This window comes from Mytilus galloprovincialis, chromosome 1 (assembly GCF_965363235.1).
Source record: "Mytilus galloprovincialis chromosome 1, xbMytGall1.hap1.1, whole genome shotgun sequence".
Lineage (NCBI taxonomy): Eukaryota > Metazoa > Mollusca > Bivalvia > Mytilida > Mytilidae > Mytilus > Mytilus galloprovincialis.
The window spans coordinates 10,754,187-10,766,990 of NC_134838.1; the positions used below are offsets into that span (position 1 = coordinate 10,754,187).

Genomic DNA, 12,804 nt, shown 5'->3' on the forward strand with positions numbered 1-12,804 from the left:
CATGTATGATAAAAAAAAATCTCATACAATGATAACCCTAACTTTTTTTGGTTTTTAACATTTCTCCTTATTGATTTGATGACCATGATAATTGGTCTTTAGTTTTATTCTCAAGTTATTTTCCACTGAACTAGTAATTACTTGTCAATGTCTTTAGCTGTAATGCAAATCAATTCTTTCCATCTAATTAAAACTTTAGTTTCTAGATGACAATAGTGTCCCTGATAGTTGTTACTTTTTTTGTCTAAGCTCAACATAAACTTTTTCATGCTTGTTTGGATTAATTTCATTTATTTGATGGCAAATCCGGTCATGTTTATGTTCTTAGCTCTATAAAAGAGTATTTCTTTAAATCTGATCTTTTGCAATCCATAACTTTGCTCTTATGATTTTTCCCCATTGATTAAATGGACTTACCTGTCATGATCCTTTGCCTTAGTCTCAAACATTTTGACTGTTACAGCATCTTGAGTAAATGGATGTTGAATCTTAGGTTGTAAGGCTTCTCTCAAGTTAGATTCCATGGCTTCCAATCCCTCTCTAGCAGAGGTCAAAGTCATAGATGTTGGTTGAAGGGCAAGGTCATGCTGTACTTTTTCTTCTTTGTCTGGTTTCTCATGAAGGTCATGCAATAAGGCTGATGCATCAAGGTCAACTACATTTAGATATGTACGTCCCTTTGGTTTCTCCTGGGTAATAAAGAATAGTTTTCAGTGACAAATATTTACAGTTAAATAATTAACTTGTGTCTATACATATCTACTAGTACTGTTACTAGAATTTGTACTGTGACAGGATGATAGGATTATTGTCACATACAAATAAACTCATTTTTATTCTTTGTTGTAGTTTGCCATTATTTTTTCAATATTATTATTTTTATTTTGCAATGTTGAAAATAATTAAAGCTTCACAATAACAAGTACACATTAAATTCTGAATTTAAAGGAACAGATCTAAATTCACGAGATTTCTACATACACCTTATTTCAAATCTAACAGTCTTTTGTTTTAAATAATTTTTAAAAAATATGTATACAACTTTCTGTCAAATATCATTGTAAATGAATGAATTGTTAGACTTACTCTGCCTTTAGTAGTAACATCTGATGTAGGTTGTTGTTCAGTATCACCAAACCTAAGACCGAGGTATATATCTGGTGGTAAAGCATTGCCCTGTCTGGCTCGGTTATATTCTACTATAGCTTCCTGTATGGGGTCAACACCTATAATAACATAACTTTATCAATGTGACAGCTAGTCCAGTCCAGTAGACAATTTAGTTATTATCTTTAAATTGTATGACCATATGTAGCTTGATATTTAAAAGTAGAACAAATTATAAAAACTTTAAATGTACTAGAAATATATCAAAGATACTTAAAATGAAAAAAGTATGATTCTACAAAAATGTTAACAGCTCACTGTTTTGGATGAAATCTTTTCTCATTATAAATTCAAGCCATTTTGTAACAGAATGTGTCCAAAGTACATGGATGCCCCACTTGCACTATCATTTTCCATGTTCAATGGACCGTAAAATTGGGTAAAAATCTAAGTTGGCATTAAAATTAGAAGGATTATACTATAGGAAACATGTGTACTAAGTTTCAAGTTGATTGGACTTCAGCTTCATCAAAAACTACCTTGACCAAAAACTTTAACCTGCAACTCCCACTTTCATTTTCTATGTTCAGTGGACTGTGAAATTGGGGTCAAAACTTTAATTTGGCTTTAAAATCAGAAAGATCATATCATAAGCAACAAGTGTACTAAGTTTCAAGTTGATTAGACTTCAGCTTCATCAAAAACTTTTTTGACCAAAAACTTTAACCCGGAGCAGGACGAACGGACGCACAGACGGAGCCACAGAGCAGAAAACATAATGCCCCTCTACTATCGTAGGTGGGGCATAAAAAGCAAATACAAAATCTTTAGGATTTTAATCATTTTTCATACTTATTTTACCCAATTTTTCACAGGAATATCACACCTCTGAAAATCTGTATTATATGCATTGTACTATATCATTATTCTATGGGATTTGAGCATGTCAATTTTTCAGGAAATATCAATACATGGCTATTATTTAGCAGACAAGAAAAATTTCTGAAATAAATAACAGATAATAACTTATCCTGACTGTGCACTACCTACCTGTGTCTTTGGTAATGCAAGTAGAAGCTTCAGCTGTTCTGATATACTCTCTCTCCATTGCTGGGTCTGTCTCCATCTCAGCATCCTCTACATTGTGGGTCATCGTAGAAAAGTCAACCTGCCAATAAAAACATTAACATATTCTTAAGTTTTTTAACAAGAACATTACAAATACATTTTCTTTTTACTTCCAATTTCATTGATATATGATATTTCAAAATATAAGATATGTAGAAAACATGGAGCAAAGAATGTAAACATGAAAATAACTTTTTAACACATATTGCATGAACATGATGTAAAACAATTCACAGATAAATCATACCCTTTTGATCTCACCAGCAGCTTATGTATTTATTTTTTTCAAATCATCTATAATTAAAATTTGGTATCTTATTTCTCTTTTATCCAGTACAAACCTTCTTTCGTTGTTGTTTTTTCATAATCATGGCAGTCCTGTATTGTATTCTAGCATTTGTGTCTTCTTCAAACCCCATCTGTTTGTCCATATGGAGGTAATTCTCATAGGAGCCTACAATATCAAAGATTTTAGATGTACTGTGAGTAATTCAAGGAACAAGGAAATAATCTTCAATACAGGTATCAACAAGAAACTAAGGCATTATTGTCAGAATGTATGACACCAATTCAAAAAAATTAACTACATTTCAAAAACTGATTATCATCATTTCAAGATAAAAGAAATAGATTCATAGAAGAATAAATCAAAACAAGAATGTGTCCCAAGTACACGGATGCCCCATCCGCATTATCATTTTCTATGTTCAGTGGACCGTGAAAATTGGGTAAAAACTCTAATTTGGCATTAAAATTAGAAAGATCATATCATAAGGAATAGGTATACTAATTTTCAAGTTGATTGGACTCATCAAAAACTGCCTTCACCAAAAACTTTAACTTGAATAGGATGAACGGACGCACAGTCGAAAGGATAAACAGATGATTGAACGAACGGACGCACAGACCAGAAACCAAATGCCCATAAATAGGGCATAAAAAAACATAATCCAAAATTCACTTTGGTAGCCATGGTGTTTCCCTAATTAAACCTACGCAGGAATGAAATCACTTCTATTATTTCTGGTATGATTGGTTCAAAATGGCCACTGAATGCAAAGAAGATAAAGAGTAAAAGGTCAATGTTTGTGTACCTGGTCTGATAGCATAACCATCATGTATCTGATCTTCACTGGTTTCACCTTCAGCCTCTTCAGTGCTGCCCTCTACTGGTCTTTCCTTCTCATCCATGTGACTCTAAAAGGAATAATCTATTATTACAAAAGGAGTAAAATTGTACTTTGAACGTAATTATGCTCCTAAATTTGTTTTACAGTGTTATCAAATACTTTTTAACTAATTCAAGATATTTTCCCCTGATTTGTATATTAATTTGGTTCAATTTCTACAGTAAGGTTGGTTTTTAAAAAATCAAATTATTATAAAACATCCATGAAATGACCAACTTAAAAAAAACTTAAACTAATAAGTAATTAAGGATTGGACTTACTATGTTGTTTATTGTTTTTCAACAAAACTGGCTTCGTTAGTTTTGCATGTTTTTTCAATTTTAGTTCATTTTTATGTTTTGGAGTTAAGTGTGACATTCCATTTTCATTGAACTAGTATACATTTTGTTTAGGGGCCAACTGAAGACCACCTCATGGTGTGTGCTTTGGCTGTTTTCTGCTTTTTGGTCGGGTTGTTGTCTCTTTGACACATTCCCCATTTCCATTTTCAAACTTATTTGAATGCTTGACCAGTTATTTTAATATGGCATAAATTGATATGAATATATATATACCTCCTGTGAAGATTGCAGAGTCAATCCTGATGCAGGTTTCTGTGGTCTTGATTTCCTTCTTCTACTTCGACTGTGCAAAAACAAGACATTCATATCAATACAAATCTAGAAACAAAAAATAACAAAACTTACTAAAAATATTATATGGAAAATTCACATATTTGTTAACATATTTTATGTCAGATGAAAATTAATTATGATTCGAACTTATAAAATTCTACTTATATAATTAAATACTGCTATATATAATCATTTTTCTATTTTTACCCTCTATCAATTCTTTGATCCTCATGCTTATCTTTCATCTCTTGACGTTTCAGATTAACAGACAAAAGTTGTTTCCCTTTCTCTTCTTCTTGCTTTTCTAAGTCTTCCAGATTTTCAACCTTAAATATAAATGTTGTAAGTAAGAATCAAATAAAAAGCAATTAAATACCATGATTTTATATTCAATAGTTACACTTAGAAGAATAGTCAATTTTTTTTAACATGATTCCTTTCTTTTTTTGAAAATTTGCAGCAACTTTTAAGAATCAAATAATTATACATAGCTCAAACTCAGGTTTAAAGACCCAATTTTCTGTCTGTCAGCCACACAGTCAGTAGATATCCCTCTAACTTATATGTTATAAAATGTATATTGGATCCCTTCCACCTTGACTTGGTGGACTGTATAAGTTTTGAGAGGTTTACAAGCTAAATCTTATTTGTTGATTAAAAATAATACCTTATCACATGACTTTATCTTACTCACATGAGATCTCAGGAAATCCAAATTGTGTTTATGTTTCAACAACTCTTTCTGCTTGATTTCTTGTTCATGGCTAATGATGAGATGCGGATCCAGCAGACGACCAAATGCAGCATCAGACGGACCTAACAAATCCTTATCTTTTGGCAAACTGAGCAGTGGCATATCCATCTTTGTTGGTCCATCATTTTCTCTCTTCTCTATTCTTTGAAACATGCTTTGGTACATAGGTGGTAAAGGAGTATCATTTGGTGGCTGTGATACCATGCCATAGGGTGGTGGAGGGGGTGGATATTGTGCCTGTGGTACTCTGTAAGATCCAGGGAACAATTGTGAAGGAGCATATCCAGCGTTAAGCTGTAAGAGGGGCATACCAAAATCTCTACCCATTCCCGGTGGTGGCTGCTGTGGTTCTTCCCAAGCTGGAATAGGAATGTGTGGTAATCTAAATTCTCCTTCATCTCGTTCTGCTTGCATACGTAAAAATTTAGGAATAAAATTTACACTTCCTTGCTGGCCTCCTGAACTTTGATAGTTCTCCTTATTGCCATCTGACCTATGTCCTTGTCCACGTGGAGATTTACTTCTCCTTCTATTGGTGTTTTCCTGCAAATTCTGTAACTCTTTCAGAGTACCACCTATATTTGCTCTGCCAGGTGATTTTTGTCTCCTAGAACCAGACAATTCACCCATCACCATACTTTGTGTCATTTGTTCTTCAACAGGCCTTCTTGGTAATGATCCGGACTCATACCTCCTTCTTTCTTCATTGGAGGGACTCCTTCGTCTTGGTAAACTTGACTCCAATGAGTTGTGGCGCCTTCTTGGTGACAAATCTCGCCTTGGGCTTTGATGTCTTCTGGAATCTGAAGGTCTATTATAGTATTTATCAGCTGGTACCTCATGGCCATCAATAGCACCCATCATTGCAAGCATGCTTCTATGTTGAGCCTGTTAAAGGAAAATAATAAGAAATAAAATTGCAACATTTTCATAAGGTATATGAAGTATCGTTTCATCTTTCCACCAATTATATTTTACAAATAGTATAACACCCCATGCACCTTCTAGTGGAGTGGGGTATAAAAATCAATATTAAAATTTCAAGTTTCAGAGTAACATTCATACAAATGCATGCATCACCCAATTAAATAAACAACTTTTCAACAGACACAGATTTTCAATTTTCTCCTTAAACAAGTATATAGTTTACTTTTCAGTACTTACATCAGCTGACAATAAATATTTATACTTGAAACTTTTGAAAAGAGTATGCGTTTTACTCATTGTTGAAGGATGTTTAGTGACCTACAGTTGTTAATTTCTTCATTTAGTGGAGTATTGACTCATTGGCAATCATACCACATGTTTTTATCTTTATCAACTAGTGACCAATTTGCACTTCTTAATACTGTGGATTCATTTATTTTCGTGGGTATCAATTTTCTTGGATTGCTGAAAACTTCCATATTTGTGGATATTTGGTTTTGTGGTTTTGAGCTTCTCTGTATACAAAGCCTATTAAAAATCTGCAATTCGTTGAACATTTGATTTCGTGGTTAACCTGTACCCACGAAACCCACGAAAATTGTTATCCAACAAATAATAATGAATCCACAGTAATACCCATGCTGATCCCTACCTCCATAATTTTCCTAAGCTCTCCTCTGACAATATCTTGAAGCTGGTGAGCCAGATCATTGCCAATAATGTTGTCAGAATTCCCTCTACTGTACCTCTCCCGAAAATGCTGTCTGTTGTAATCAATTGACTGATCAGGTGACTTTCTCCTTCTGTCATCTCCTGAGTGTCGTCTGCTCTCAGATGACCTTTCTCTCCTTGGACTTTTCTTTCGCTGATTCAGACTTCCAGACCTTTAAATAAATGAAACAGAAATGTAGCCTTAATTAATAAACCATATAAGGGTGAGTACAAAAATTTTGTTTAATTTTCACTCTCTATTCACGCTTTAAATATTCTTCTAAATTTGAGCCCCCAAAAAACAGACATGCCAGTAATTAGCCTTAAAAATTACCCCTTTATTGCTTCATTGTATGAAAGAATGACGAAGTAACATAGTTATCAATTAAGGCTATACAAATATTGCCTCTACTAATCTTCAGAACTTTTGGAAATTAGTGCTAAACATATCTTGTTTTGGGGAAGAGGAAATTAAAATCATTGGATAATTCACAATTCTCATTGAAAACCTATTAATTTGGGAAGGAATATTAGTCTGTAAACAAAATTCATGTATACAAATAATTGTTAGAAAGTGACCTTATATAAAATGATGCAAAAAATTGTATTTAGAAAATTTTTATACTTCGGAAAAATGCAACAAATGTAAACAGAAAAAACTAAAACAAAAATAGCAAAAATATATAAATCTTTATCTCTGAAAAGGTTAATTCCTCTGAAAAATTAAGAACACAATTAATTTAATTTTACACAGCTTCCAAGTAAGCAAGTTTGATTGAAGTATTTTTTATACCACTTGAATTACTATTCTTCTGTTACTATCTCTTAAATTTGCGTAAGGTCACTTTCGATCTAATTTGGTAATATTATCAAACTTTTGTTCAGTATTTGTACAGTAGAGGGAACATTCATCAACATGGTATGACAACAGACACTATTAAAATGTTAATATAATTCTTGGATCTATCACACAGAATAAAACAATATCTAATGGTACTGAACTGAATTTTTGGTAGGAAATCGGAGCAATCAAATAACTGACACACTGAATTGTATACATAAAAACTTACCCCCTTTTCCTAAACATTGGGAAAATTTATGTTAAATCAAAATCAATTTTCCAACTAGAATATACTGATACTGATAATACTGTGGATTCATTTTTATTCGTGGTATACCAATTTTCGTGGATTTCGTGGGTAACAGCAAACCACGAATTTAAGAATTCAACGAAGAATAATCCCGAGAAATGTGTATTGAGTCGGATGTTTATTTCCGGTTATGTTATGCAGTTCTAGTATAGTGTTGACTAGTGACAAACATTGTAACATAACACGTGTTTTTTATTGAAAGAAGATACAAGTATTTTGATTAAATCTATAATAAATATATCTAATATCAGTGATAATTTACTTTTTAAAATTGATTAAAACTGTGAATGGAAAATAACTGCAAGTTGTTAATTACCGTGTCATAGTTTAAGTGTCATAGTGATTAAACATCAATAGGATTAAGTACGGGGATATTGCCCGTAGGTAATATTGTTTATGACAGGAACATTTATTTTCACACCTTATACTTATATCACTGTGTATTATATCGTGATTAGGGAAATGAGCTTTCAATCATTAAAGTTTTGAATGCCTTATAGAATTCAGACAAGAATTTATAAATTGTAAAACAAACAAATAATTAGTTGTCTCTGTCCATTATTGTAATCGAAGTTATCAATGAACACTTTAACCTAGAATGACCAAGCGAGCTTTTTCAATGAATTCCTTCTTTTTTGTTTTGTTTTGTTTTATTATTGATCAAACCAAGGAGGTTATATGATCTCCTAAATCAAAAAGAAATTTACGAATTACGTATCTAATTTTTTGTTGTTGTAATCAGCGATCCACGAATTTACGTATACCACGAAACGTCTTTTTTTCTCTATCCACGAAAATTGATACCCACGAAAATAAATGAATCCACAGTACATAAACTGATAACACAAGAGGTACACCTCTGTATGTTCTTTTGACAGCTAAATGCAAATTTTGATTGTAACACATTTACATGTAAAATATGCTCAAAAATCACTGTCACTAAACCCTGACTAAAGGTGTAGGGCTAATTCGTGATCTTCAAGGAAATAGGACATGCCAATGCTTATGCTACTGCATACAAAACATCATAGTCCAGGAATCTCTAACTCTTCAATTTTAAATTGATCGATACAAAACTATGGTTTAATGTGACAAATTAAGTATGCTCCAAAGTTTGGTATTATTGCCTGACTGAAATTTTGATAACAACCAAATAATGTTCATATTGGGGAAATACACGAAACTGGGGTTACTATAGTGAGTCTAAGTCTGTGATCCCCAATTATTTTTATCATATTTTATTCCTAATATCATGAAATATTTTGACTCAAAATTTTATAAAAAATTCACTGGTAGATAATAATAGGCTGTTTATTCTTTAAGCTTCATGATATGGTTGAAAATCTAAATCAAATATATAATGTTTTTTGCCATAGTTATGTCAGAATTCTGAGACTGATTCAAGTTGATTATCCCTTTGTTACGTTCTATTTTCTTTTTAATATGATTAGTTTTTCAGAGAATATTGAACTTTTTAATATACGACAAAGTGTTCCGCAGTGAATACTTACTTTTTAATATATGATAAAGTGTTCCGCAGTGAATCATCATACTCTTCTGGTTCTAATGAACTCACTTCTATTGAACTGCTGTCTTCTTTCCTGTAAGATTAATCAAAATAGTTTCTTAGCTAATTAATCCATAATTTTTTAATTAACTTTTCTAAAATTATATTTTTTTTTCCTAATTCAAAATCTAAAAACATTTATAAGAACTTTCTGAGCAATTTGAATTTTTAAGAAAATCTTGAAATCTGAAAATATTTTAATACCTCAAAAGAAGAATTCTTAATTCCTGAAATATTTATAAAACAAGATGTCAATGTGACACCATCCCGGGGGCATAAAATTCTAAAATCTAAAGGTAGCAAAGACTGGAATTCTAGATATTTTCAAACCGTTATTTCTCGTTTCTGTTTAATTTACTGTCAAAAATGCAACTTTTTCAGTATCTTAAACAATTTGACAATAAAGAAATTAGAATTTTGACATCAATATTTTGTAAAAATGAATTTTCAAACAATTGGACAAAAATCAGCAGAAAAAGAAGATACATACACATCCAAAACTTTTTCATATTCTGTATGGACTTCATCAGCTTCAATATCATATTCATTTTCCCAATCTTTATCCGTATTTGTGCTTTGTAAACTCAACGATACATTCTTGTTTTGTTTTGGTTTTGGATATCTTCTTTTTGATTCACCACTACTTTGTAGCATCTTAGCACTTTCTTTCATACTAACAGAAACTCTCATCTGCTCTTGAATAATGTTTTCTTCCTTTTGAGTCTGTGGTAAGGTACGGTGACCAGATGGCTTGCCATAAGGGGAATATTTATTATCAAGTAACCATATTGTTAGTACAACAAGTTCAACTGGAGCATCAATTTTCATTTTTGGCCTGAACGACAAGTCTTTTTCACCTTTCCATTCCAAGCCTAGAGAATGTTGTTTCTTTCCCCAGACAGAAAACCAGTGTAAGACATTCTGTAAATGATGATATCGTTTACCAAGGTCAACATCAAGTGACCACTGTTTTTCTTGGTCATAGGAGGAATCACGATATAATACTTCTTCTGATTCAGCAAACTTTGAGACCATGCCTGTCATTTTGCCTTTCATTCTGTTCGGTGAGTGAGCGTTATATTCCTTCCCCAACTCATTCTCTGGTATATAATTCAGTCCACCTCCTTGACTTATAAACCTACTCATACCACCATGGCCATGTTTCTCTCCTTCATTTGACACACTAACACTTCTAAACATGCCTTTTTGAACTGGTTCCTTTTCAACCCTATTTGGACTTTGTCCCATTGGACCTTTAGGAGAAGACATAACAATAAGGGACTGTTTCCTTTCTTGGTCTGGGAGTTCAGACCTCTTGATCAAGTTTTCTAGCTCCATATTCCAAACGTTTTCAGCAAACGGAAGAATTAATGGCGGTATAATAACTTTACGCTCTCTTTCTTCATCAACAATTTTTGTGAATGAGACTGCAACAAAGCTATCTAAAAATTCTAAGTATGATAATTTAGATTCAAAAGGTCGTGATCCAGGACAAAGCTCATTGTTTTGTAGACTAGACGTAAGACTGTCAGCAACAGTGGTATTAGAGTCAAATACAAATTCTTCATAGCTACCATAAGCTTTTCTTCTTTTCTTTAATATTTTCATTACAACTTCACATTGCTTGAAAAAATAAACTGACAAAGTCTTCCCCCTAGGAGATGCTTGGAAGAATGTTACCGATTTCCTCCCCTCATTATCCGGGTCTGTGTCATTCATTTCAGCAATTTCCTGTTCTGGTCTTGCTGATTTGCCATCATCTTCTGGTTCAATCGTTACACCTTGCCAATCCTGTATAATCTTATTCAATTTATCTTGAACTTCAGAGTCAAGATTTTCTTCATCATGAAAATGTTCAGCTAAAATATCAGCTGTGTCTTCCTCTGGTTTCAATTCCTGAATGAGAGACAATGCTATCTTGTAGACACATTCCTCCTCTGGCAGGAATCTACTGAATGCTAGCATGTGAACCGCCCACTGGAGAGTATTAAAGCATTCCTTCATCCACTTGTCTCCTTGCTTGGCATCCCAACTTGCCTAAAATTAAATGATGTATGGATTGAAATGTTCTATTGTTTTTAAAATTTCAGGCATAAAATTATTGTAAGTCATAAGTATTGTGCATTTAAAAAAGTAATTATTTGCATATCCATCCATATTAAAAATTGAACTCTAATATTCATGTGATTATAGTCAAGATAATTACAAAGGAAAATAAATGGCCAATTACCTTGATCAGTCTTTTTTTAGCAGTAATATTTCATTTATATAATATGAAAAATAACTATTTAATGCTCTTTAAAACCCTATGTTTTTGCTATATTTTTCCATTTCCAAACAGTATAACTTGAACATTGATATAAAAATAAAATTTAATATATCTGATATGGTGTATGCCAATTTAGAACAGAAGGATATCAAATATGTATAAAGACTATCCATACATTACTTTGATATTTTGAGATATATATTCATATTTGTCAAAATGCATGTGTACACACATTTTCCTTGCTTTCACACCTGTAGACTTTTTACCAGTATGTTTTTTCCAATGTTAACATGACAACTCACCCTGACATAGTCCTGATAATTGACATTAATGAGATAAGTTTCTTTCTGTTATTATGACATGTACAACTCACCCTGACATAGTCCTGATAATTAACATTATTTAGATAAGTTTCTTTCTGTTAACATGACAACTCACCCTGACATAGTCCTGATAATTAACATTATTTAGATAAGTTTCTTTCTGTTAACATGACAACTCACCCTGACATAGTCCTGATAATTAACATTATTTAGATAAGTTTCTTTCTGTTATGATGACAACTCACCCTGACATAGTCCTGATAATTAACATTATTGAGATAAGTTTCTTTCTGTTATTATGACAACTCACCCTGACATAGTCCTGATAATTAACATTATTTAGATAAGTTTCTTTCTGTTATTATGACAACTCACCCTGACATAGTCCTGATAATTAACATTATTGAGATAAGTTTCTTTCTGTTATTATGACAACTCACCCTGACATAGTCCTGATAATTAACATTATTTAGATAAGTTTCTTTCTGTTAACATGACAACTCACCCTGACATAGTCCTGATAATTAACAATATTTAGATAAGTTTCTTTCTGTTAACATGACAACTCACCCTGACATAGTCCTGATAATTGACATTATTGAGATAAGCTTCTTTCTGTTAACATGACAACTCACCCATAACATAGTCCTGATAATTGACATTATTTAGATAAGTTTCTTTCTGTTAACATGACAACTCACCCTGACATAGTCCTGATAATTGACATTATTGAGATAAGTTTCTTTCTGTTAACATGACAACTCACCCTAACATAGTCCTGATAATTGACATTATTTAGATAAGTTTCTTTCTGTTAACATGACAACTCACCCTGACATAGTCCTGATAATTGACATTATTTAGATAAGTTTCTTTCTGTCTGAGTTTCTTTGACAATGTATCTCTAGCATGAAGTAACCAGAGTGTTGTTGTGAAATCTCTAAAGCTTGTCAGTATCTGTACAACCCCTGGTTCTGACTCGGACATTGATGATGGGATAATGTTGTATTGCTCAAGAATTTCAGGTAGTTCTGAACAGGGACCTTCTGTTGTAGCCTGTAAT

The 12,804-nt window shown here is 32.4% G+C and overlaps 1 protein-coding gene across 3 annotated transcripts in view; it reads right to left on the reverse strand.

Moving 5' to 3' along the window:
* Window positions 1-12,804, reverse strand: part of LOC143065114 (uncharacterized) — a 58,717-nt gene that overhangs the window by 12,397 nt on the left and 33,516 nt on the right. For all 3 annotated transcript variants that reach the window (XM_076238485.1, XM_076238475.1, XM_076238493.1), the window contains 12 exons: window positions 12,573-12,797; window positions 9,640-11,186; window positions 9,094-9,183; window positions 6,373-6,604; window positions 4,734-5,681; window positions 4,247-4,365; window positions 3,980-4,049; window positions 3,330-3,432; window positions 2,577-2,689; window positions 2,158-2,275; window positions 1,087-1,226; window positions 418-689 (listed from right to left, as the gene is read on the reverse strand). In XM_076238485.1, coding sequence (XP_076094600.1) covers window positions 418-689; window positions 1,087-1,226; window positions 2,158-2,275; window positions 2,577-2,689; window positions 3,330-3,432; window positions 3,980-4,049; window positions 4,247-4,365; window positions 4,734-5,681; window positions 6,373-6,604; window positions 9,094-9,183; window positions 9,640-11,186; window positions 12,573-12,797 — 3,977 coding nt within the window. The remainder of the gene's footprint in view (window positions 1-417; window positions 690-1,086; window positions 1,227-2,157; window positions 2,276-2,576; window positions 2,690-3,329; window positions 3,433-3,979; window positions 4,050-4,246; window positions 4,366-4,733; window positions 5,682-6,372; window positions 6,605-9,093; window positions 9,184-9,639; window positions 11,187-12,572; window positions 12,798-12,804) is intronic.